The following is a 27,995-nucleotide window of genomic DNA, read 5'->3' as shown; positions in this document are numbered from 1 at the left end:
CCAACTGTAATTCGTGCTTTTATTTCATTTGTATTTGACTCCAAACTCAAAAATATTTCCCAGTAACGGCAATAACGTTTATGGGTTCAAGGATCCATTCAAAACAGACGCACATGAAGCAGTGCGAGCTGGATTTGAACCTGCCACTCTGGGCATTTGGTTTCTTGACCAGTGAGCGTTTAACTTTGTAAATATTGCATTGTCGGCTGAAAAAAACTCACACACAATTTTAACTGGCTGATTTTACTAAAATTTATTTTCTGTAAGCATATACTGAAATTCCGAAATAGGTCAAAAACAGAAGTATAGACAATCTCAAAAGCTAATCTCGGGGTATGATGCGACTGCTAATGAAACTGTTTAACAGTCAGTACTTTGTTGTGTGATGCCTCACTAACCTTTTGTGCTTCTGATATGTATCTTAAGGTACATGAGTGACTGTGTCTTCATGTATTCCTTTTGACCAATTATCCGGATGTAACCACAAACATTCCCCGACAACCCTTATATTTGTCACTTTGCCTTCCAGAGTGTCTGATGTTGTGTTCCTATTACTGGGATTTTGTCATCAAAGTGAGCACAAAGGCACATTTTGCTGCAGTCTATTGATTATTGTCAGTCTGTTAATTGTCTACTTCACTAAAGCCGTTTAGGAAATTTATGTATGTAATAATAGTCATTTCGTATTCCCTTTTCCTTGTATTTGATGACATATCTCGACTACACTCTTTCCGTTCCATATAGGAAAGAATCCCACCACTTTTGTTAATATACACGGACGCTATCATCATTCATCTTTCCATGATTCTTAGCCAATGATTCATTTCCATGCTACCTGTTATTCATTGATCATTTTGCCTTGAACATCATTGTCTGACAATGCATCAAACGGTCTACCGAAAAGAGACAGTGTGTCTCTGTATATCATACATGTATATACATGATAAACGCGCTAATAGCGGTACACAAATTCTCCACCTTAAATATTTTGACTTTCGTATTTGTTTTTTGTCCAAAGCATTGGTTCTAAGTACGTTTTCTACTAATTCGCGACCATATTTTGAATTCCATTCTACTGTGCATTCAAAGGACATCCAGTGCAAGTCTGGCAACATGATGAAAACAGGGAAAAGAAATCGTCCTGCTATCACAAGACAACGTCGTAAAAGCGAAGCAATGTTAACTAAAAGTAATTATAACCAAAACAAAAAAAATGTCATTTATTGGTAGGTGCCCGAACCTTTCTCACGTAAGCTCTTCGGTCCGGCCAACATGTATCGTGGTTGTTTTTCCTGGTATGTAGTCGAGCACTTATGTTTCTCGAAGTTTAATTTCTCTTCCTTTGCCACTGTGATGATGACTAGGTACCATGGTAAAGATTAGTTTATCGCCGGCAGTTCTTCGTCAATATGGGCATAGCCGAAGGCGTACCCTAGACGAGGCAAACGCGTAAGTAATGACATCATAAGACAGATTTATGGCTAGGGAAATCCCTTCTAGACTAGAGACATGCTAGTTTCATTTCCACGTGCGATGTCCGGTCCTTGGGAGACAAATACACTAATTCACAATGTCGACGTACACGCTCAGGGCGCATAGTTCCTACCTTTTAACAGTTTTAAAGATTCACAGTATATGTCTATAGCTTTAGGGAGCCCTCATGTCAACGTCTACTGACATGATACTCTCCTATAGAAATAAATACATTTGACTCTGGGTCATGCAGAAAGTCTGTTTGCCTCTCTTTGCACGAGTCTGTGTTGATATACTTTCTTACTTCCGTGCTGGTTAGTGTTGAGCTTTTTTCTGGAAATTGGTTTCGCGATTATTAACCCAGAACGCCACTATGTTTGAAGGCTGACACACAGACACACGGCTATTGACAGCAAGATAAGGTTTATACAGAATGCTGGAAAGCGTTCTTGATATATTTGAGGTGTAAACAATTTTTCCACATTTCCACCCTGCTCTTTATTTTCCATGTACACATGTTGTGTTAATCCGTAGCAACTATCTTTTCAAGATATAGATTTTCGTTATGATAACAGCTAATACCCATGAAAATATACTTCAGCAAAGAGACATACTTTGTTTGTCCACTTTGCAGCTGTTGTAGCTGACACGAAATCTCAAAGCTCTGCCACCTGTCAGTAATGTTCACTAACAACACTCGGGCACGAATGTGATCCATTAGCACCTGAATCATCCCATTTCATTAATTATGCTACCCAACTACAGACTGTCTCCTAAAATCCATTAACGCCAGTTTTTACCACATTCACCATGTTCACGAACTAAAACATCTGGATGGACGTAACACTCAAGCTTTGTTTGGCTCATAACTACATCACTTTTTGGGGTTTCACACTTCAAATTAATATCGAGAAAAGCATTGTCTTGTATAATACATCGGACAGTTGTCTGGCTTCAGTTACTTACTGGCTCACAACACTGTCTGTCTGGGTCTGGCTCAGTTATACCTGAGCTTTATGGAATCTGACCAATGTCATTCTAACATCGTTCACAGTGGAGTCTACTAGAAGATCATGGCAAAATTTGAAGATCTTGGAAGATGAACATCGACGTACCCTTAAAATACTTTACCTTCAGTAAGAAACACTTTATCAGTATTGATTATGGTAGGGAGCAGACCTACTTCTTTTCGCTTACTGTGGCAAAGCTAAGCAGTAACACAACCATCATTATTTAGACACTTCTGGCAGGTGTATTTGACACATTCTTGTCTTAAGACTCCATCCACGAGGATAGACGACCATTAATTAGAAATCAATGTGGATTACCTGTCATCTATGGGATACGCTAATGTTGGTTTTGGCCGAGGGGAGACGTTTGCCTGTGTCGTGTTTATGTGAGAAATGCCCGGATGTAAGCCTACCTGTCAGCCTCTCGCAGGTGCCCCATCAATACAAGATGATTGTAGCATAGCGAATAAAACCAAAGCGAACAAATAGTCACTTGGTTTATACTAACTGTTCAAATATCGTATAGCTGTTCATGTAATTGTATATATAGTGATTTATGCAGAATTATGTTTGAAAATTATAGTTATGTTAATATGAAATTTAAATTTATTGTTCAAAATAATGTGTTTTTGTCACATTTAATGAACAATAACACGAAAACATTGCAATGAGATAAGGCCTGGGGGATGCTTAGTCCATCTGCAGAATCCTAGTTCATGCAGGCATACAAAACAAAGACCACAGCATACCGAATAAAACAAGAGCAGCGACGACAGTATGATGATTGGCAAATGGTCACACGTAACCGGTGAAATACGGCATGTCTTCAATTTACCTGCTTCAGGGATTTATTCTGACACTTAATATCCCTATGTCTGCCGCTGTCCTTCGCAGGACGCTGGCCTGTAAAGTTCTGTATTTCTATCCCCAGTCATCTAATAATCCATTGTTTTAAATGTTTTTCAAGTAAACTTTTGGCATTTTCTCAAAAGTTTGTTTCAGGTAACTCAGTAGTTCGGAGATTCAATCCAACTGTATGGTAATGTCAGTGAAATACTACAGATCGCAAGTCCTCTGTCAATGAGGCTGTGAGATCGTGAGATCCAGCTTCAACTGATACATAATACAGATAGCAAAGTGCAAAACGCATAACTACAAAAAAATCATGGGCTAAATGTATGGTATGCGTGATTTCAGATGTGTGTTGCCAACAGCTGAATATAATGTCTTACACCGTCAAGTCGCCAGCATCTTGACCCTCTAATATGTGAAATATACACTGTGGTAGCCAGCCATAGTTCAATTTTCAAACTATTTCTTCCCAGTCACTTTGCCACACGATATGCAGGTGCAACACCATTCTTAATCAAAGAGTTTTCTAAATTCTCATCCTTTCACTGTTTTAGTGCCTATAACCGATCGACAAACTGTCTTGTGTACTCTTCCATGAAGCTGATTAGAGAACGCTTCCTTTCGGCCAAATATCACTTATGTCACACGTCCGATATGAAACTGGACGCTGTTCTATAAGTGAAAAATTTTTGAGTATTGCCCAACAATCAAAACGAAAAAAATCAAAAAATCATTAACCGATCAACCAGACACTTGCGTAAGTCTTAGCTACAAGCTCTACCATTTCCACGGTCATCCGCTAGAGGTGGCCATATAGGTTTTTATTCTGACAAATTGTAGTACCATACACTGGCTAAAGCGAGACACGTTATACTATGCGCAGGCAATTTAGCAAGTGTTGCAGACATTGTTACTGGGTATATTGGTCTGGCATGGCTGGAATGTATGTGTCAGTTTGGTAGGTGTATGACCGCTATAACACGACTCTCCCAGACGTTGCTGTCTATATCCCGACTGTATACATTACCGGACCAATGTTATAACGTGGACTCACCTGACGTGTGGAAACCCCATGTGTTAGTTTTGGCAGGGGTGTTAAAGCAATCATAAACCTGTTGGAGAATGGACGCAGGTTCATTAGATTGGTCTCTAGAGATCAATGTTAAGCCAGGTCACGTGACCTTATCTGCCCACCACACCAGCCCTATGAAGTGTTTGTACAACTCACACCGTGTTCATAAAGACGCCTACCAATATCAGCGGTGTTACTTATAACAGAGGACTGCATATTGGAATCCGCTCATTGTTATTTATTTATTTATTTGACTGGTGTTTTATGCCGTTAACAAGAATATTTCACTTTATACGACGCGAGCATTATGGTGGGAGGAAATCGGGCAGAGCCCAGGGGAAACCCACGACCATCCGCAGGTTGATGGAACATCTTCCAACGTACGGACGAGGAGGAACTCAACATGAACTTGGCTTGGTCACCCATGGTGATCGCATTTGTATGAGGCTCCTGGGTTATTGCGCCGCGCTGGCGAACTAATCACCTCGGCCACAGAGATCACCTGCTCATTGTTAAACAACAATGTACATTATATACACTATGCGTATATGTGTCGATACAATCACTCGTTAATCTCACAGACAAGGTCTAACTCATTTGATACCGTTATACGTTTGGTCGCAGCAATATTCTAAATGATCAATTTCAAGATAATATACAGGTTTTACTGATATCAAAGCAATTTGTACACGGATAAACAATGCATCAAAATATAACATATATGTCCACGAAATATGTGAAAGGCTTTGTCCTATTGCTAGACTATGAACAAACTGTCGTATATAGAACATCCTACATAGTAACGACTTTGTTAACATGGGCTACACAGGTGGATCACCAGATGAACAAACAGTATAAACGTTCTGAGAAATGTGCTTTCAAAAGGCTGGACAAACAACTTTACATGCACAAGTGTGCCAACGCATTAATATATCATATAGGTACTTGATATGGTATAAATATCCATAACGATCATAGGAACATCAAAGGGTGACATGTAATAGTTATAACAAATATCGGACAGATGCGTGTACCACGGTGGAGAGGTTGTTGTACCATAGTGAAAGTTATTTGTACCACAGTGGACAGTTTTGTATACCCTGGTGCACAAATAGATACAACATAGTTTTAGTTACTGGGGCTGCTTGGACAGTGTTTCAAGCCTGCTTCCATCAAACAGAGGATGTGATTGGCGAGTCCTTGAGATGCCAGACAACCCTGGACAAAAACCAGCAATGCATCGGTTCTCTCTTTCCTTTCATTGTCACTGGACCACGGTAATCAAACCGGAAGTTAGGGTCGTAACACTGGGGCTCTTGCAGGCACCTGGAAAGAAGACAAAGATTAAAGACGAGTTAAACTGAGCGAGGCTACACTAACGAACCGCCTTCGCATGACAGGATTAATGGGCTGTATACCCCCAAAAGTTGTGTGAGACGAATGTGTCTGGAGAATAAGCCAGTCCGTACAAAAGCAGCAGTAGACAAGATAACGTCTTAACTTCAGCACATAAATTTAGCTGTAGAGGATATCTGAGATGACTTTTAAGTTGCTCTAATAAATGCCTTCCTTGAGTCGGCATCTCACCTTGCCACTTAAATTACGTTAATTCCCACCGTTCCCTTCTCGTAGCGGCGCCCGAAGGTAAGAATGACTTACTTATAGGCGTATTCCGAGACGTTCACTTTGCCCTTTTCTCCCGTCGTTTCTGTTCGGCTCGTTAGGTTAACCGTGTTTCCAAACAGACAGTAACGTGGCATTCTTTTCCCAATTACCCCGGTAACAACTTCTCCAGAATGAATACCAAATGTTATCTGCAGACAGAAAACAGGTTAGTTTTGAAATTCTTATTACCAAGACATTGACATGGCACTTAGAAAAGAGAACTGTAAGCCTAACCATTCTCCCCCTAAAAAAATACTGAAAGTTTCAAATATTGTCTTCTGTTTTTCAAGAAAGTGTACCACGGGGAATACCTGTCAGAATTGCACGTTTGTGACTTGGACTACTGCCCGTCAGTATCGTGAACACAGTATTGCTTCCATTCTACAGTTGTACCTATTTAGCATGTCTCAAAGACATTCCTAACTGTCAAAATATAACCATCAACTCGAGTGCAAAATCCATTTAGTCGTAAGATATGTGAAGTAGCACCTTACCATTATGGCATTCCCATCCGGGTCATAAAGATCCTGTGATAAATCGAACATATCCAAGGCCAAGTTAGCTATACACCTGGCGTGGTCATCGCACGGCTCTGGCAGCCCACTTACAGCCATGTACTTATCTCCGACCGTCTCTACCTGTCAACAGGAGCAGTCCTTCGTATTAGCTTCCATAAAACGCCCTCTGCGTAAAGCGAAAAATGGGGCAGACGACAGTTCACCTACAGATATGATTTGTATAAGTCGCGAGGGGACAAACGCACATTTGCTACCAATGTTCCATTCATCCGGCCATCAATCAATGAGAATAGATCCAAACCGACTGCCCGATTCGGTGGGTTTATCTTTTTAACTAGTTGAGAACTTGAACTTTGACAGCTCTTTGTACAATCGTGGTGTACATCGTACCTGATCTGCACCATTTTCTATAGATCATCATCATCATTTAAACCCGACTAACTGAGCCACACAGGGTTTTGCACTAAAAATGGTATAATGTTTAACGAAGACCAGAACATATTATACTTGTACAGTGAGTCGCTTAGTTTCAACGAGTGTGAAAAAAACCCTTCTTGAGTAAACAAGAAAAAAAAAACGTTTCTGTTTTTCTTAGTGGGGGAATAAGATATAAAAGACTACAACAATGAGAGAAAAACAAGAGCGACGACAGTGTGATAGATTATAAATGGTCACACTTAAGCGGTGAAATACGGCCTCTTGCCAGTTTACCTCAGTTAGGATTTTATTCTAAATGTTCATGTAAATGTTTAAATAGCAACTTGTATCCCCTCTAGCACTACGGCTTAAGCAGTAACAAGGTAAAAACCAAAAACAAATGCTGAATAAGGAAATAAACACATACTTTAATGGATGGTCATTTGTGTGGGTGAAAGGTGTGGCCTCCAGTAAGTTGCCTTTCCCAAGTGAGACCATTGCGTAATCACCCACACGTCATAAGTCTGGTGTATCCTTGGTCAAGTGTAATCTTATCAGTTAAATTCGACTGATCTATCGATGAATGGCGATACAGTGTCCACTGAACGATCTAAAAAACCTGGCTGACGGCTTAGCTGCACAGATGTATTCGAGCTGACTAGGGTGTGCACCCCATGATTGAGGAACGACAGTGATAACCAAGCTTTGAAAGACACTTGATATCCGGATATACTGGCTTTATACCTTTATTACGTCGAAAAGAGTGGATGTTAATACCTATTACGAAACATTGATTTCTTCAAACATAAACTGAAGATCTTTACAGATCAAATATTGTAAATACCTCAAGTGACTGCTTTTCAACTAGTTAATGAGTTTAAATAAGTGTTAATAAAGAATGCGATAAAGCATGTAAATGACTCTTTGATTGAGGGCCACCTGATTTCTATGAAAACAATTCCACATTAAGTCTCGAATTCAGGACACTCCAGTGATCGTCCGTGCAAAAAGACTCCAGTAATTAAACAGCATTTTCATGTTGGCCGCTGGCAGTAATGTAAACATTGGGGAGAGATTCCGATCTGGACGGCTTCTTGTATTTACTCGCTGCCACCAATCCCGCCATTCTAAGAGCGCTACACACCAGGCCGACGGCAGAATTCCCCGTTGATAAAAACTCTTCAGTACCACTGTTATGATTAGCTTTTATTGCAGCTAAGCAACAATGATTCAGTCAGCCAAAGCAATCAAGGGCTTCTAAATTTCGAAAAAACTGTTTGACAGCAAATATAAACCGAGAGTGAGCAAACATCACGGACATGTCGCTGTTGTCAACATGGTCATTCGCTCAGATCTTGGGCAGCCAAAGAAACTGTTTACAGTGAAACACATATGCTCTGCACACTTCATTTTTTTCAGTTCTGTGGGAAGTTAGTTCCTTCTATCTTTAGTTTGATCAATTTTCTCGAGTTGCTCTCTGTGAATACCTCTGAGATATTTCCCGGGGTCATATTTCTTGCTGATGGGTTAAGGAGATACTATCTGGAGAAGCACGCGTGTTGTCCCCTGGCAATGAATAACAACATTGTCGGCTAGGGCCAATCTTAACAGGCATCTGCAATATGGCTCGTAAGAACTCGATGACCGAAACATTAACTCGTTAATAACTAAAATAGCTGAGGTCTGTTTAGTCCAGTCAGCGGATGCACGCGTTGTGAAGTACGAACTTACAGGAGAACAAATAATAAGTTATCTGATTTGTGTCAGAAGAAACTCTTACATTACAACAATTTATTTATTAATTTATAAGATTGGTGTTTTACGTCCTACTCAAAGAATACTCAGAGCCCGGGGGAAACTCACGACCATCCGCAGGTTGCTGATAGACCTTCCAATTTACGACCGGAGAGGAATCATGCATGAGCGGGACTTGAACTCACAGTCATCACCCTGCTGAGAGCCTTCAGGGTGAGTTTGCTGCCCCAGAACGCTAACCACTAGGCCACGGAGGCCCCTTTTCCAAACAAGTCCTTACAAACTGTTTTGAAACGTGAAATATTTATTTGATACGTGATGCTTTAGTACCAAGTAATATTTTATTTCATATTTACTAAAAGCGTTTAACTATCAAAGAAAAGGTAATATGAAAATGGATCAGATTATTAGTATTATCATTAATGAAATATAACACGTAATGTTGCTTGTTTGAAGCGGGATCCATATACGTCCATTAATAAAGTCATCATTATTTTTTTATATAACAGTCCTATGTATGAAGGACAGAAGTATCTCAGCTGGAGCAGATATCTTGTTTTTGACCAATTAAAGTTTCATTTTTCCCTATGATAATACTCATGGGTCGGTTTTGATCATGTGCGTCCAACTAGAATGGTTTTCGCTGAGTTGAATTTGTTTGGGATTGTAAAAGATATACTCATTTTATGTACTAAAATTGTCTATATTAGAGTAATTGTATGTCTTGTTTTCTTTGTCATTAACATTATATGGTATGGGATTAGGATCTTGGCTGTAGAATGGGGTCTGGAACTTAAACATAGATTATATCCCATAGAATATACCTAAAGTCTGTCGTATGTATTAATACATGAATCCTGATTAAAGTGTTTTATTTCTTACTTCATGTAGTTTCTCAGTTTGTTTAGAAATTGGTTTCGTCCTTCTCGACCTAATAAGTTATGACATACTTTTCACGAATTACAGTGGGTATACAAAACACACTGAATTGCTGCCCACGTTTAATCGTACCAGGATGTGGATCAGGCATTCGCTACAGACGTTTTCTGAGAGGATAAGTGAGAAAGATGGTGCAGACAACGGTCGTAGAGTTCACAGATTTACTTTTTAATTGGGGACCCATTGCCATTGGCTAACGCCGACACCATCACGCTCCAACCAGCCCGACTATTATGTCTTCAGGGCTTGGATTTAAACTTCATTACATGGCAATCAGCGATTCGGGGGTAGGAAGTAAACCCGTGTAAATGTGTACAATGAGGTAGATGTCTTCACCAAAAGTAGTGGCACGTAGCGGATACAGATGTAGAACCAGATCTTGACAGTTACAGCTCACCCAACAATCTTCACAGATACCATATGCCCTGAGGACAGACACAATACTTACTTTGTATAAATTTGGATTTTCCATCAAGACATCGAACTTGGTGTATATATCATTGAGGAGTTTCACAATCTTCATCGCACCTCTGGCGTCGGAGTTCTTGGCACAGAACTGATTAAAGCCGACAATGCCGCTGAAGAGTATGGTAACACATTCGAACTTTTTGGCAGGAACCGGTCGGTGATGGCGCAATTCGTTGGCCACAGACGGTGGTAAAATAGAGTACATCAACCTGGCAAAAGATTACAGCCCAACTGGTCACAAATATCACAGCAGAAGAAAGTATTAGATAGCAACGAACAGGAGACTCTGCAACAACTTGGAATAAGTACAGCAACGCAAGAGTAAACCAAGTTATAGACGGACATAAAAACTATCTAGATAAACAATCTAAATAAACCTGGAAGGTGAGTTTTGTGGCAAATATTAGGGTAGTTCTAGCTTAAGTGTGTGGAGCATGTACAAGCTATTGCCATCCCCTTTATCAGCCCACTGCGCCGATACCAGTACCTTGGTTTAGAAGTTATACTAGGCTTTTCTGTATCAAGTTCTATACCAAGAACAAATTTGCTTGAATTATTTTACCAACCTGTCCGTCTTTTTCTTCTCATCTTCTAATTCTCGGTAGGTCTGTTGCAGCTTTTCGGTGAGGACCTCAAGTTTTTGTGTCAGCTTGTACTCCGCCTCCCATTGTTCGGATAGGAGTACAAGGTCTCTGGTGGCGTCGTGTAAAGGAATATCACTAACAAACAAACCTCTACGGTTCAAATCGTCCAAGTTCATAACACTTGGGGAGCACAAAAACATCATCAGGTCAGACTCGGACACATAAATCATCTGTCCTTTAAGGCGCATGCGCGAATTGTCATGTTGTGCAATGGAGTCTCTCTCTATAACGTGGTTTTCCGTATCAAGTTTGCCAACTTTCGTTCTCAAAACATACACAGTGTTAATATGAGACAGAATATTTTTAAAAGAGAAATCCATCATAGGTCTCATCATGTCAAACAAATCACCGACTTTAGCATCTTCTTTGCCAATGTCCGGAATAACGCGTATGATGGACGTGCCGGCCTGCTGCACAACTAAATTACGATCAAACATAAAGTGAAAAGGAAACGCTCGGCAGAATGTGGCAGGGCTAATTTTAGGCTCTTTCGACAAACTGTGTTCACATGCATCTAATTCAGCTTTAGCGTTCAGCAACTGTTCATTTTTTTCATTGATGACGAATTGAATATGATCGCAGTCTTCTCCTTTCTTCTTAATGAGTTCTACGTCCACTTCACTGTTGTGCAGTTTACGAGCTACTGTTTTCACAATTCCAATCACAATGTTCTCCAGTCCTTCCCGCTCCGAGTAATAATGTAATATCGTGGCGCCATCTTCCTCTCGCTCTGTGCACCGGAAGGAGGGGGCGCGCATCCCCGGATATATGGTTGACAAATGGTCATGTAAGGCATCAAGGTTCTGGAGGAAGTCTTTTACAGTGGAGCCAAGCACCTGAAGAATGTTGTAGTATCCGGATTCCTGGCAGAAGTCGAAGAACATTGACCCGAAGGCTTCCAGAATCGCTGGAGCAGGAAGCTCTGAAAAGATCAGGGTAAAACATACAAAGGATTTGTCCGTTGATCTACAAATACACTGACGTGCTACTTCAAGAGAGGATGGTTTTTCACGAAACACAATTGTCCCAACAATTCCACGTCTGGTAGACGTTTACATTGCAAAACTCTCTGTGCCAAACCATAGCATGAAACAAGTGGAGAATTTGTCATCCTGTTCTAGGACAAACCAAAATATGAAGCATAAGTGAACAGTTTTATTCAGGACTTACTTAAGACTTTTGATGCGGCGCCAACAAGATCGTAGGAAACAGCGTCATCATACACAAAGCGTATGAGGAACCGCCCTTCCATTTCCAGTCCGGCTTCTCTCCTGAATAGAAATACAAAAGAAAAATCATTCCTTTTATTGGAAAAGACTTCACTAGGCAAATGAGTCGATAAAGTATCCCACAATTAAAAATTCTTATTCCTCGGATATAGTATAACCGAGATATCGCAGTTTAAATTAGGCCCAATCGCGCACATTGAGAATATTGAAATGGCCGCTATGGTATCAGCTTTAACCTGCATGGGTTATTTTCCGAAAAGGCAACGGGCTTCCTCTGACGTCATGTGAAGGCACACCTGAAAACGTTGTTTTCTTACTGCGATCCAGAACTCTTCGTGCAGCCTGTCGTACTGTGACTCTCACTGACTAAACTATTTGCCTCTGGAATTTCCTCCATGTTTGGTTAAGTGAGTGAAAGTGTTAAAGTCACACGGAAACAAGCCAAAAGGAACTGGACATACGAACTTACATGAATATTTGTAAGTTATAATATTCATCAAACTTGCCATCAGTAAATACTGTATACAATTTACATCCGCTTCAAGATATGTGTATATTATGAATATCAAGATGTACCGAAGATGACCCATCAGTCTGAATACTTTACTCCACAGCGTATACAAGCGTATACAAATCTGATGTGGGGAACAGTTACTGCGGCATATGACCTCGGCATTTTTCGAAACATTTTCCTCTGTTAATTAAAACATTTACCTGATTTTGTGTTCTCAGAACGAAATGTCTGTCAGAAAAGGCTTGAAAACATCAATGGATGTAGCTTTGCTTTGCAGAGTAGCAAAGCTTTTCTTACATTGAAAGCCAATTGATTTTTTAAGGTAAAGTGTCATTGCGAAATTTCATGTAATGCTCTCCATGTTGAATAAAAAGGCCCCGTTTCTTCTGACATTGCTCTGGGTTTCTGAGATCCACAGTGGCACACTTGTACACCACTTAGTATGGATTACGATAATTAATGTAATTCACATTTCTCAAAAGCATCTCGATTTCTAAAACATCACAATCGACTCAAAGTCCTTCACTTAACGTCGCAGGTTATTCCAGAGTAAAAATGCGATCTTTGGGCAACTGAACATTGGTACCATAAATCTTAGTGTGACTGCTTACATTATACTTTTCAATTTTCTTACTCTAACATTACAAAGACCAGAAGGCTGTTTTCTTCAAACTGAGCTCTCCGACGTTTCCTTGCATTATTCATTTTAATTACACAAGCAGTCCTTTGATACGAATTGCCAATCCCCGGCATTGGTGAACCCCTACTTGTGCTAACCACATATTCCTGGCAGCCTTTGCTGTAAGCCGGAGTAAATATTTAAAGGGAAGGGGGGTAAAGTATCGACAGTGCCCACGGATAAGATGGGACCTGCTGCTTAGAATAGATCAAATACGAAAACACAGTTCCAATATTCATCTTTAATTAGTTAAATTCGGTTCGATAATGTCGAAACACACTTCAAATAAGAACAGCGATAAAACATGGTTTCGAAAATCCTTGATTTAACACTGGCAACGGACCTATAGAGAAACGTTATTTACCGTTCTGGGAAGCTGCATTGACTTGACTAAAGATAGAGTTCTAGCATTAGTGTGACCTTGAGCTACGTCTTATATTAGGACCTTGAAACAGGAGCGCTTTGCTGAAAACCAACTTCATGACGTCTTCGAAATATTTGTGTATGTCCAACGGTTCCCAGTTCCATCAGTTGAACATTTTGTCATTTGCAACACACATCGCACTTGAAGCAACTACCATCGTGTTGTAAACCGTTTGTAAGAATTATATTACCTCTTTCTATTCTTGTTTTCTACTTCGATAGTCCTATTTTGCAGTAATGTTACATCAGCCGTTAATTTCTTGAGTTATAGTCCCAGAGCTTATGCATCACTTGTATTTTTTCACCTCAGTGGGTTTCTCATTGAGATGGAAACACAGGGCCTATTTTGTTTTAAACTACATTAACATAAACGTTCCACACAGTGTTAACTATATTCACCCAGGGATATACTGAGTAAGCTGTAAGTAAGATGCAAAATCTACTGGCAGTCACTCTTTCCAAATTAAACACTTCCAGCTAGTATCGGATTTAGGCACAGGCAAAACTTGGCATGGTTTCAGGCCTCAAAAAATATTAGATTTTTTCAATTAATTGCAATTTAATGTTGGGTTTTATAGTTATTAAAATGGCTTGTACTGTTCTATGTTCTATGTCTCCTCACCTTTGTTAGACCCTCTGACGAAACTTTTTAACCAGGGGCCAGGAAACTGTATGGGGGCCGTCACCAAATGTATATCAGGCATTGTATGTGCTAATGATAATACTTGTCATGTTTTATAAACACTTTATTCCATCAACTATAATTCCCGTAAAAGCTTGCGTTGTGACAAAATGATGTGATTTCACTGATAATCTTATTTTTCTAAAAATAAGTTTCAAATGTTTTTAAGGAGTTAATTATATATGATATCGTTGTGGCAAAATGATGTGATTTCACTGATAATCTTATTTTTATAAAATAACTTTCAAACGTTAATTATACATGATATCTCCCAGCAATGCATAGCCGATAGACAAGATAGTCGTCGGATCCAAGAGAGACATGAGAGCTGCATTTGGTGTGAGTCACAGCTAAGGAATGGGCGTACTTCCGCGAGATCATGGGAAGGCTATGTTTATAACACATGGCAGATTTAGGCTGATTTAAAGTTTGATATCATCAATAATTATGCGAGGACTGTGGCACTTTCAAGTGCGGCTTCCAAGAAAGATTGGAAGTGTTGACTAATTGTGCATAAGGGAGTTATCTATAGAGCAAGCAATTTTAAAAAAAGTAATCAGTGAGTAGACAAGGCAGCGTGATTAATTTAAAAGCGCTACAGTGAACGCATGTACACAGAGCCGTCCAAAGTGTTTCTCCATGGTACTAAATTTTTGTTAAAAGATTATTTAGTCATGTTATGTCACTCACAAGATAAGCATTGTGCCAAAATGCTATGAAAACTTTAATGTAACTCGAAATATGGCAAATATAGCAGCTTGTTATATAACCTACACAGTGTCTCAAAACAAAACGAGCGGTTTTCAAAAGCATTATTGTGGGACGTTTTTTACCTGGTCCCATATGACCACAAACGTTTATCACAGCACATCAGGCGGGGTATTGCGCATCACCAGAACTTCCAGCAGGACTTCGAGTGTTTCACTACGACTACACAGATGTAGTTTATAAACGAAACATGACGGTCACTATTCACATCTACCGTACGTACCACGTGTGTAACATACCACAGGCACGTGACTCCTGGTAGGTGCAATGACTGATTGGCCAGAAGCTCCTTTAAATATCAACCTGACGTTGCAATGGAAATCCATGTATATTAGATATAGAAACGGTGACTGGTTGAAACAATTTCATAGATATGTCACTAGTACTTTAAAAAATCACGCTTTACAAAACTGAACTGTCCCAACAGTTGCTAGTCGGGTAGATGCCTACTTTGTTATACTTTCTCCAAGAATAAATGATGCAACAGATATGAATCTGGGAAGTGTCTTTCACTTTGGTATTTTTTTCTCTTGTAAAATCGACAGCAGTGAGCCTGTAGGCGTATGTGAAAGAATCTGATGTCACTTTTTTCTCACAAAACTTTTCTTATTCAAGCAATCAGATATTAAATATGAAAACATGAAAAACCTTCTGGACACAAAAGGAAAAGTTTTACTGTGATGCTAAATAATTTACTATAAACCTTCCAAATCGGTAAAGGTAAAAACATAATCTGTATTTGAATGACCTTCTAAAGGTCAAACTTAGAGTTGGTGTGTTGTTTACGAGCACCTTCCTGCAGTTCCATTCGGACTGTAAAGACCAATAAAAAGTCGAAGAAGATTCGGGTAGCTTAGTGATAAAGCTTTTAAAGAATACATCCGAGAACAGGAAATGAGAAAAATTACAGTTATCGTCCTATTTTCACCCCACATAATGCAGGCGAAATCTTCCCTATCGTGTTGTGATTAAAAGCTCCTAAAGCAAAGGCGACCTGGGGATATTTTCTGTGCATTAACATGACGACGCTTCTGCCAGTTAGTTAACAAATTGTGCTCTGTAGCTATTTCCGCCATGTCTGTAACTTTTTTTTATCCTTTTCTGTTGTCAACAAGTTTACAGCTTTGTAAGAAAAGTACACTGAGGGCTAAAATTCTCCAAACAACGGTCAATTTTTTTTTACAATAAGAACTTTTACCCTTTTCTCAAAGGTTAAGCGAGCATAATAGTCAGCCATATGTGTTTCTCAAAGGTTAAGCGAGCATAATAGTCAGCCATATGTGTTTCTCAAAGGTTAAGCGAGCATGAGTTCTGCAGTATGTTTCTCAAAGGTTAAGCGAGCATGAGTTCTGCAGTATGTTTCTCAAAGGTTAAGCGAGCATGAGTTCTGCAGTATGTTTCTCAAAGGTTAAGCGAGCATGAGTTCTGCAGTATGTTTCTCAAAGGTTAAGCGAGCATGAGTTCTGCAGTATGTTTCTCAAAGGTTAAGCGAGCAGGAGTTCTGCAGTATGTTTCTCAAAGGTTAAGCGAGCAGGAGTTCTGCAGTATGTTTCTCAAAGGTTAAGCGAGCATGAGTTCTGCAGTATGTTTCTCAAAGGTTAAGCGAGCATGGGTTCTGCAGTATGTTTCTCAAAGGTTAAGCGAGCATGAGTTCTGCAGTATGTTTCTCAAAGGTTAAGCGAGCATGAGTTCTGCAGTATGTTTCTCAAAGGTTAAGCGAACATGAGTTCTGCAGTATCTTTCTCAAAGGTTAAGCGAGCATGAGTTCTGCAGTATGTTTCTCAAAGGTTAAGCGAGCATGAGTTCTGCAGTATCTTTCTCAAAGGTTAAGCGAGCATGAGTTCTGCAGTATGTTTCTCAAAGGTTAAGCGAGCATGAGTTCTGCAGTATGTTTCTCAAAGGTTAAGCGAGCATGGGTTCTGCAGTATGTTTCTGAAAGGTTAAGCGAGCATGAGTTCTGCAGTATGTTTCTCAAAGGTTAAGCGAGCATGGGTTCTGCAGTATGTTTCTCAAAGGTTAAGCGAGCATGAGTTCTGCAGTATGTTTCTCAAAGGTTAAGCGAGCATGGGTTCTGCAGTATGTTTCTCAAAGGTTAAGCGAGCATGGGTTCTGCAGTATGTTTCACGACATACTGCAGAAGTTTCTGAAGCTGTGGAGACTTAACTGTTGCAACCCCTCAGCCCACTGACATGCATTTGCGTTTGAGGGTGGACCTATAACAGTATCTGTCGGTTAGCGCGCTAGCGCAGCGTAATGACCCAGGAGCCTCTCACCAATGCGGTCGCTGTGAGTTCAAGTCCAGCGCATGCTGGCTTCCTCTCCGGCTGTACTTGGGAAGGTCTGACAGCAACCTGCGGATGGTCGTGGGTTTTCCCCGGGCTGTGCCCGGTTTCCACCCACCATAATGCTGGCCGCCGTCGTTGTATAAGTGGAATATTCTTGAGTACGGCGTAAAACACCAATCAAATAAATAAATAAATATAACAGTATCTCATTCTTCACTCCTGCTATGGATTAAGCTTGATAAGGAACAGGGGGCTCCGATGGTCAGCACAAAGTCACCCAAGGCGCAGTAAAACATCCTTGTGAAGTTGCACTGCCTGAATGTGTACTAATTGTTTACTAAAGGAAAACTTTGGACGACTTTATTAAAAGCGGCAAGTAGCTAAGATTTTATATTAAACACACCAGACATACGCTAAGCCGCTGACTGTGTAAAGCCCTTGACATGCGATTTGCCCAGCAGATCTTTTCAAAAAAAGAAAAAAAAAAAAAAACAAGTTGTCGATTGGTTCGAACAAAATCGTCGTCTGTCTTTATAATTCATCGCCAAACAACAATAATATGCTTTTCAGACAAATACATTCACGCCACTGAATCTGATTTGATTAATAAGTACAATATCCAGTTGGAAGCTCTCAATTTGCGGCTCACAATGAACTTCGTGAGGTGGGGCTTAAATTGTGTACTTGTGGTGTAGTCCACAGTTATCCCAGTCGTCTCAAATAAGTATTTGAACGCGATGATTCAAACTCAGACTGGAGTTCACAGAAAACGACCCTTTAACATAGACCTATGGCCGACAAATTGTCAGACTTTGTGAAGCGTTGACAGACGTCAACATTAAGAAAACTGCAAGGACGTCTCACGGCTCCGAGTGGTAGCGACTTCCGGGGAAAAAATTAGTGTACTTCGCAAGTGTCCAAACAAATCATTCGTATTGCCATTCAAAGCGGTGGGATGTCAAGACTTTGAGCCCGGGATGTTCGTGTGAAGGAACAGACCACTGGTCCAACAAGAAACAATTTACGGCCAAATGATGAAGATCTGAGCATCACGCCTCTCGCGGGAATAGAGGATTACATTTGTTCATCTGTAAGAGCATTATTTTGAAACCACGTAGTAGAATGTGGTGTAGGAGGTCTCAGCAAACGCCTTTTGTGTTTTAATGCAGGTCTTGAGCATAGGGCTCTAATACCCTCTTAGCTGCAGGCCACTGTGTTCAGCTGCAAACTGCAAGCGATCTTAATGGCATTACTGAATTCTTCATGAGCGACACCAGAAGTGCTAAATAGAATATTTTGATGAAGAGCATGCCATATTCAGACCCAAGCGTGCTAAATCTACAACAACCGCTTTTGTTCCTGGATGATTTCACACACATACTACGGGCACACCAACTTATAGTATTTAAAATATTTAAACCCTTTACACTGCTGTGAGAAAATAGATAAGTTAAACGTGCAAACGCCATTCAGTCCTAACATTCAGAACTACAATATGGCATGTCCCTTTGTTTAACGTTATACAGAATTTAGTCAGTAAATATAGCACTTTTACTATTTACGTTGTGTATCATTACAAGTATTCAGGTGGAATCACTAACGGACGAAGCACGTGGGTTTCTTTTCTTTGAAATTTGCCTTACTCCTAACTGTGGATGTGTATACTTGACAGATGTTTCCTTTGGTTTCTATTACATGTTTTATTTTTAGCTAGTATAACATCTTTGTTTTTAGCTGCTGTAAACTATCTTTGTTATCAGAGTGAAATGTGGTGACGTGCGTAGCGTGGTTACAGCATCCAATTGCAGTCTGTCAACATTCTTGCAGAAAACTGCTGAACGCCTGCCGCAAGGAAGTTTTGACAATCGGTAAATCTAGTGCGCGTAAACTTGAAACAGCTTAGATATACTGAAAATTCCGCCTGTTAAATTTCTCCTTCGTATATAGTTTGTGTTCATTACCCAGCCTATTTAGGTTTCATCTGTCTCTACCAACCTTTCCAAAAAGTAACAAGTCGTTTACCTGATAACCAACTTTAGTCGTCTGGACCCGATTAAGGTAACACATGCACAATTCAGGCAATTGGGTCCGATTTGCCTCCCAAGTGAAGAGTGAAGGAGCACTGATAATACTTCTATACAGGCATTTTACGTTGTTGATGCAATATAAATTTCTACACTGTTACTTTGCATCTAGTTGAAATATGTCATAATTTTGTTTCTTTTGGATAGAACTGAAAACTTTTTGCCAGTGTTACTTCCCATCCCGCTGGAGGGTACCCAGATAACAAAATGCTACGACTTCACTTCCAGCAACCACAGCTTTAAAAATGGTGGTCATGCTAGGTTGATTCTTTATGTTGTAGAGAAGTGCAAGTTGCACGTGGTGGAATGGCATTGTGCCACGCGAAAGTTAGGAGTTATATGTTTCCGAGGTTGAAGTTGACAAATTAGTAAGGAAAATCAATGCGCTCGTGAATCCTTCAGGGTAAAACTAAGACGCTTCCTGCTCTCCATACTTTCATCAAGACGAACTCTGGTGGTTACTACTCATATCCTCGATTTATGGACGCCATGCAGCAACTCCAAACACTAGCTTAATAACGATACAATAATAATAATAATAATAATAATAATAATAATAATAATAAAGACGTACAGCAAAGAGATTAAACCAGAGCAGCGATGACAGTGTGAGAGTTTGCAAATGGTCACACGTAACCCGTGAAATTCCGCCTCTTGTCAATTTGCCTCAGTCAGGCTTTTACTCTAACAGTTGATGGTACTTCAATAGTAGCAACTTATACGCCTCCCAACACCATTGAATTAGGTAAAAAATAAATGCAGCGACGTTAATAACTGGAGGTCACTGCTCTTGAATTACAAAAGAATGCTGTGTAGTCGTGAAATTTAATAAACAATAACATGAAAATAATGCAAATAAACGAGGCCTCGGGAGCCAGCAGAATCCTAGTTTATGCAGAAATACAAGAAAACTGGTCCGTTTACAGCACTCTAGCTACTGGATCACAGATAAACACAGTTTCTTAAAGCAGCCCAGGAGCCTGCCACCAGTGCGGTCGTGGGAAGGTCTCACAGCAACCTGCGAATAGCCGTGGGTTTCCCCCTGGGCTCTGCTTGCTTTCCTCCCATCGTAATGCTGGCAGCCGTCGTATGAATTAAATATTCTTGAGTACGGCGTAAAACACCAATCAAATGAATAAGTAAATAAATCAAATTTGCAACAATATGCGTCCGATGTAACATATATTGAAGAGATACATGTAAGTCAACATGACCAACGTAACGTAGCGTGGGGAAAGCTTTGTAAAACTGGTCCAAGACGGGTAACTTTCAGAGAAACCGGTACAGTTATGAAATATTGGCGTCATGTGTGGAATAATTGGTTTTTCCTTGTACACTGAACTCTATTTCGACCAGCTCTATTTACAGTTGATCGAGGTGTCAAAGCACATCTGGACACAGATGTATCTAAGTGGCGAGAGGTTATTAGCGTACAGGAGGTAATATTGGGCTATTTAATCCCGATATGATGTGTTACACAAGACAGGATCTTGACAAAGCTGTCTGTACCGACAATGATCTAGCATGATTTACACCGGGTTTGGCCTAGACACTTATTCATCTTACCAGTCAGGATCATAATGTGCGCTTGAGCCTAGAGCATTTGTCGGACATCTCCACAATCTTCATTAATATTTACCCTATACAGACAGAAATGGTGGCTTAATGATTTATGGTTGTAGGTTTCACCAAAGAGAATCAAGGGGAGGGGGGGGGGGGCGAATGCACGACGAGGCACGTCGTTTCACTATACATTATTTTCTGATTTATCTGCCTATCGGGATGCTATGTGTCCATACACAGAGTGACCGGCATCGCTTTCAGACAATCGAGTGAAGGAAGTGGTGAGTATATAAGATAGGCGCCTACCGCTAGAGATAAATAGCCTTGCTGGTCACTGATGTGGCTCGATGATACATCAATAATGACCATAATGATGCATCAATAATGACTCCATTCCATCTGTATTAAGTCAGTAGAGATGCTGACAAGGATATATTTCATTATTTAATACCACTCTGAAATCTGTCGTCACTTCTGATAACCATGCAGCGAATATTCACACGGGATCGTCAGTGCTTACTTCAGTGTTGAAGGACGCCTGGAGTAGCACAGAATAACGTTTATTTACGAAGAGTGATCAAGCTGAATGCATTTCAATGTAGACCCCTGTAAAGCGGATTTAAAAATCATCAACATGGAACCTAAAAGGCGACGAAGTGAAACGACTGCGAGGAACAATCAGATAATACAATATTATTACATATTGAATTGACCACCTTCTATCTATACCTATCCAAAATTTATACATAGCGCTGGCATCCACACATCATCAGCTGAAAGGTTACTTATCGATTTTTGACGTGGCATATTCATTCATTTCTATACATGAAGTTAATGAATCTAATAACACCACAGAGTCTTGCATAACACCGACTTCATCGGCATATCGTTGGTGACCAGAATTATGGGTGGATTTCAGGCCTGTCTATATTAGCCGTTTTTTCAGCAAACCCATGGCCAGATATCATATTTAAATGAAGCATTCTCCCGCTATGGAAAGATCTATCTTCATGGATAACCAAACTCTCTGAGGGCTTTCTTTATATATTTGCGAAAACGGCATGAATTTCATTAATGAACTGAATTAGGACTCCAGAAAGTTACGTAATATTGCGACTCATATAGAGTGTTCTTTGTTATAAGTCATAACGGTATAATTTATTCGCGTTGAATTGCCAAGGCCCTGGATGTTCTTCAGGGACACAAAGTATTTCCTCGCGAGTATTAAAATTAAGTTGCCTAATAACACACATTCATGTCGTTGAAATACAGGTTATAGCGTAACACCTGGTCAACAATATCTCTTCTGCCCTGTTGTCATTTGCATACACGCACATCTTAAGCCTTCATGCACGTATCCCGTGAATGGTACCCTTGGTAATCAGATCCATTAAGCTCAGTTATACCACGCAATGCAATAAGACAAGAAAACATTCTAACCATCCGAAATCATGAATAATGGAAAGCCCTACCCGCATGATATTTGTCTGTCAGCCTTCGTTGTTTATATTAGGATACAGGGTACGATTATCCTTAGCAGCTCAATGGAAACAAAAGATTCATATACTGTATTTTGTTTTTCATTCGCATTCACCATTTCATCTTATTTCCGAGTTACAAAAAAAAAACCAAACATGTAACCGTTACAGAAACTAACTATGGTCGTATCATGTGAAAAGAATTAGGAAAGCAAGCATAGAACGGTTACAAACACAAACTATGATTGTATCACATGAAAACTGTAGGCGTGTTTTTGTCTCGTCTTATACTGTGGTTGAACACTTCTAAATATCATAAAGGGACAAGACTTATTGCTCATCAACACCGTGTAGATCTGCTGGACTGAGGCAATCTTGTTTCGGTCACTCACAGTTAGATACTGGCCGCAATTGTTAATTTAAAAATCCATGTTTACGTAAATATTTGGCAAAATATGCAAATACGAATTCAGTTTTATCACCAATTGTCACATTCTATCCAAAAACTTTCTCTTCTGCTATCCACACCAATGAGAGTTAAAATGAATTCAATTTAAGATTTTCTCAATGTTTCTCCCAGCACATGTTTACAAGTACCTGGCAATATATATGGCAGGGTGCATAATCCCAGTTCTGAATGACCAAGCGCACACCAACGGCATTACTCAGCGCTGATTCAAGCACCTTCCAACGTCGGCCTGGTAGCAAAGGTTGATCTACAAGCTACCTCAAACGGACCGCTATTCAGCGACACACCTATTCTCTGCCAAGTAGTTGCTGATAATTATGTACACCACATGTTATAGATCTACACGTGATATTATTGATAAAGCATACATAGAACACAGGTACATTTAATACAGCATCATATTTGTTGACTGTGTAGACTTTGCTTATGTGGGCAAAGTTTCTACATAGTCGACTCTATAATCGACCTATTTGATAGCGTTGCTGGGGATGCTGTCATAAAATATTTGAAAGCCACTGGCCTGTGTCACAAGGTATAGTTCTTCCTTATACATATATATTTCTAAATTATACATTATTATCACATTGTGGTTTTCCAGTTTTTGCTAACATGACTAAGGGTTGGTTTCTTTGCTGGTTTTAAACATGTCCATCTAGCTGGTTTTAAACACGTCCATCTATTTTTGTTTTATACCGAAAACCATTCACTGTCTCTTGTTTGAACCTGTTCTCGCCACGATATGGCTGAAATGTTGCCGATGTGGAGTTAAGCCTTAATTCTAAATTTCGATAAAAAAATGAGTACTTTCCTGGGTACTTGAAAATGTACTTTCTCTGTTTATTCGACCTATTTTCCATTACCAGGCGTTTTCTATGACGCATGCGTTCATGCCACCTCTTTAACGTTCTCCTGAACAGTACAGATAAGTGAGGATAAAATCTAGAACGCAACAAGTGGCTGTGCTTCATTCCGTATTTGTGTCGACCTCTTACTTTCCACACAGTTTTCTGTGGGCATTACATACAAGCAACAGACTTCAGTCAACATTTTACTTAAGACCTGCAATAAACGTCTACTAAGAATACTTATATCGATCACTGAAAAAAGTCTCTTAAAGAAAAGCATATATGCAAAATGAAACTAAGACGATAGCCCGAGTGGGTTTATTGACAGAGCTGTGGGAAGTGCCTGGTGTCGGTTTATGGCTCTCAAGAGTGACAGCAGAAGCAGGTCGCTCGATTCGAGTTTCCATATCTTTGACCTAATTTGAGACCGTCGAGCAAGAAAGTGAGCGCACTAAATCTTGGCACGTCGACAAACTCCATGGTCTGGCAAGACAATGACTTACTTGATATCCTCCCAGGCATCTTCGCCAAACTTCCTGAGCACGAGCAGTTGGAGCGCGTAATTTACAAAGCCGTACTGAAACAAACGTTAACAAGACGTAGGTGAGACTTGTAATCTAGTCAATGAGAGATCTACACCTTTATTAGCAAACTTCTGGCAGCTTTACCAGAAGCGGCAAAGTGTCACACATTTATTCATAAACCCGTCCTTTTAACTCACCGTTACGAAGCAAGGCGCGGAATTGTGATTGTGGCGAAAAAGTGGTCAGCCACAGTTGCCACAGTTTTTACACCATCTTGCTTGAAACTCGGGTATGCTTTGAAGACTTCATGAAATAAATAATTTTAAATAATTAGGTATATTTGTATTTTTATTGAATTATCAGGTTTTTGACATTGCCATTTATCTTAGCCAGTACTTTTCACTTTTGTTTTATGTTTCCAAGTTTTATGTTTGGGTCAGATATCCCAACAGTTTTTAGATCATCTTCATGATACTTGGTGGGAATAATGAACAGGATTTGTGAATTTACTCATTTTGAATAATTAGGAATATTTACATTTTTGGCTTGCCCTTACGAAGTGGGCTTTTCTGTTCGGGTCAGCTGCTGTCAAAGTTTCACGATATGTTCATGAAGCTTCTTGAACATGATAAACATGCTTTGAAGATGTTGACATTATACTTTATTTTTCTGCTTTGGTAAAAACTGCCATGTTTTGAACTTGCTGTGTTCACATTCACTTCACAGGTGTACATGTATCCTCAGAGCTTTATGTTACCAGTTTTCAGCTGCTCAGTATGAATTTTAAATGCTCTGTCAACTCAGGCCGCCATCTGAACTGAAGCCAATCGTGACAAACCTTTCGTGACAGTTTGTCATGATGTAAATCAATCTAATATAAAATTATCTTCAGACTTCATTTGTTTTGTGTTTGAAATGTGCATGTACTGGGTGTCCATGTAACAGCAATGTTGTACAGTCATCATATAACTGCAATGTTCTAAAGTCATCATATCACTGCAATGTTCTACAGTCATCATATAACTGCAATGTTCTAAAGTCATCATATAACTGCAACGTTCTACAGTCATCATAAAACTGCAATGTTCTAAAGTCATCATATAACTGCAACGTTCTACAGTCATCATATAACTGCAATGTTCTACAGTCATCATATAACTGCAACGTTTTAAAGTCATCATATAACTGCAACGTTCTACAGTCATCATATAACTGCAATGTTCTAAAGTTATCATATAACTGCAACTGCAATGTTCTAAAGGCATCATATAACTGCAACGTTCTACAGTCATCATATAACTGCAATGTTCTACAGTCATCATATAACTGCAATGTTCTACAGTCATCATATAACTGGAACGTTCTACAGTCATCATAGAACTGCAATGTTCTAAAGTCATCATATAACTGAAACGTTCTACAGTCAGCATATAACTGCAATGTTCTAAAGTCATCATATAACTGCAACATTCTACAGTCATCATATAACTGCAATGATCTAAAGTCATCATATAACTGCAACGTTCTACAGTCATATAACTGGAACGTTCTACAATCATCATATAACTGAAACGTTCTACAGTGATCATAGAACTGCAATGTTCTACAGTCATCATATAACTGCAATGTTCTACAGTCATCATATAACTGCAACGTTCTACAGTCATCATATAACTGCAACGTTCTAAAGTCATCCTAGAACTGCAATGTTCTAAAGTCATCATATAACTGCAACGTTCTACAGTCATCATATAACTGCAACGTTCTACAGTCATATAACTGGAACGCTCTACAATCATCATATAACTGCAACGTTCTACAGTCATCATAGAACTGCAATGTTCTACAGTCATCATATAACTGCAACGTTCTACAGTCATCATATAACTGCAACGTTCTACAGTCATCATATAACTGCAATGTTCTACAGTCATCATATAACTGAAACGTTCTACAGTCATCATATAACTACAATGTTCTAAAGTCATCATATAACTGCAACGTTCTACAGTCATCATATAACTGCAATGTTCTACAGTCATCATATAACTGCAACGTTCTACAGTCATCATATAACTGCAACGTTCTACAGTCATCATATAACTGCAATGTTCTACAGTCATCATATAACTGCAATGTTCTACAGTCATCATATAACTACAACGTTCTACAGTCATCATATAACTGCAATGTTCTAAAGTCATCATATAACTGCAACGTTCTACAGTCATCATATAACTGCAACTTTCTGCAAATCAACAGTGGACACCTGCAGATTAACCTGTGTATCTCATATGTCTAACGCAGTACTGATTACCAGCCATATAATAGTTTATTGAATTACGTGTCTGAAGTAAATGGTTACCCTGTGTTGCGGCAGTCTGGGACACAGACCTGGAGGTATTGGGGTATCGAAGACTAACGATCGATGAAGGCGTACTTACCATTTCGGCTTTGGTGGACAGCCTAAGCGGATTTGGTCAGTACTATGGCTTCCTCTCACGTTACATGCGCCAGTGGCGATCGTTGTCATCAGCTGGGCAGTCGATGGATGCCTTGTCAATCAGCATAACGCTGGGTTTCAGGATTCAGTCTTATGGAATGGTCAGATAACCACTTTCACAACCAGCCCTCAGGGACGGGGCTGTCGCCCGCCTGATTTTATTTGGTTATCGTTGTATTCAATAAACGCGTCCTTCCTCTGGATAGCGATCGTTAATCCTGTGTGTGAGGCAGATGTGGTCATGTCCTAACATGCAGGACAAACGCCATTTGTCAGACAAACAGGTGGGGGATCTTCTGGTACTCTTCGCTACTCAACACCACACGCCGCTGTCAGCTTTCTGTGAGGCAAATAAATCTCCACTTAATTAGTTCCCGCGGACACAATGGTACTGGACGAAGGTTGAGTGGGGACCCGTCTATAAACTCACAATAGGTCTTCGGATCTGCCACAAGAAAATAAAACCCGCACTGAGCAAATATTTAAACAGACACACGTTTGGTTTATCGATACCAGCGACGTCCAAACATCACAGCTTGTAGAATATACATACACACAAATACATAACAGAGACACCTTGTGTTCATTCCTCGTGTTTTCAATATTACCGATAGTATAGGCTCGGTTATAGCTACAGCAGGAAGAGTACTTATACACCCAGACCACTTACGACTACTTAGATAGGGAAGAATGTTACATTGCCATATATTCCGCCGAACGATAAGCAGCGAGTCATTGTCTGCCTTAATAATTTACCTGACCGATCGGTACATCCGGTTTATACGGCATGGGCCTGTAGACGTCAGCCTGCCAAGACGTTTTGACATTACCATAACATCGCAGCCTTGTACACGGTCCAAAAATAAACAGGCCTGCGCCATCTTAACTCGTTAGACAGAAGGAGAACGATTGATTTCTGTGTCACATACAATTCGCTATCCGAATCTACCGATAGAGCAGTGTTCTTACCTCAAGCTGCTCGCATTCCGGATGTACTGTCAGATCATCACTGTGTCTAGTCCAGTCCGGGAATTAGGCCCCTGGTTAGGAAGATGGATGTGGGCGTGTAAAGTCACACATCAATTGCATCTATAAGGTCCACGCCGCGATATTTCCCTCCTGTCCGGCCCGGTTAC

General features: G+C 39.9%; 1 protein-coding gene across 1 annotated transcript; it reads right to left on the bottom strand.

Moving 5' to 3' along the window:
• Window positions 1-4,637: 4,637 nt before the first annotated feature.
• On the bottom strand, window positions 4,638-27,677 carry LOC135472955 (guanylate cyclase soluble subunit beta-1-like). Its single transcript, XM_064752700.1, has 9 exons — window positions 27,616-27,677; window positions 26,801-27,304; window positions 24,336-24,409; window positions 11,984-12,084; window positions 10,736-11,735; window positions 10,150-10,378; window positions 6,567-6,710; window positions 6,067-6,221; window positions 4,638-5,733 (listed from the first exon to the last, which is right to left on the bottom strand). The coding sequence occupies exons 2-9, from the start codon at window positions 26,801-26,803 to the stop codon at window positions 5,580-5,582; spliced, it is 1,860 nt and encodes a 619-aa protein (XP_064608770.1). The 5' UTR covers window positions 26,804-27,304; window positions 27,616-27,677; the 3' UTR covers window positions 4,638-5,579.
• Window positions 27,678-27,995: the final 318 nt, after the last annotated feature.

The sequence above is a fragment of the Liolophura sinensis genome, chromosome 8 (genome assembly GCF_032854445.1).
Source record: "Liolophura sinensis isolate JHLJ2023 chromosome 8, CUHK_Ljap_v2, whole genome shotgun sequence".
Classification (NCBI taxonomy): domain Eukaryota; kingdom Metazoa; phylum Mollusca; class Polyplacophora; order Chitonida; family Chitonidae; genus Liolophura; species Liolophura sinensis.
This window is presented reverse-complemented; position numbering and strand designations above follow the sequence as displayed.

Excerpts from the sequence above, each read along its gene's own strand:
- LOC135472955 (XM_064752700.1), bottom strand. Across the intron at positions 10,379-10,735 it reads GAGAAGAAAAAGACGGACAG|GTTGATGTACTCTATTTTAC; the intron begins GTTGGTAAAATA and ends ATCTTTTGCCAG. Across the intron at positions 6,222-6,566 it reads CGGATGGGAATGCCATAATG|ATAACATTTGGTATTCATTC; the intron begins GTAAGGTGCTAC and ends TTCTGTCTGCAG.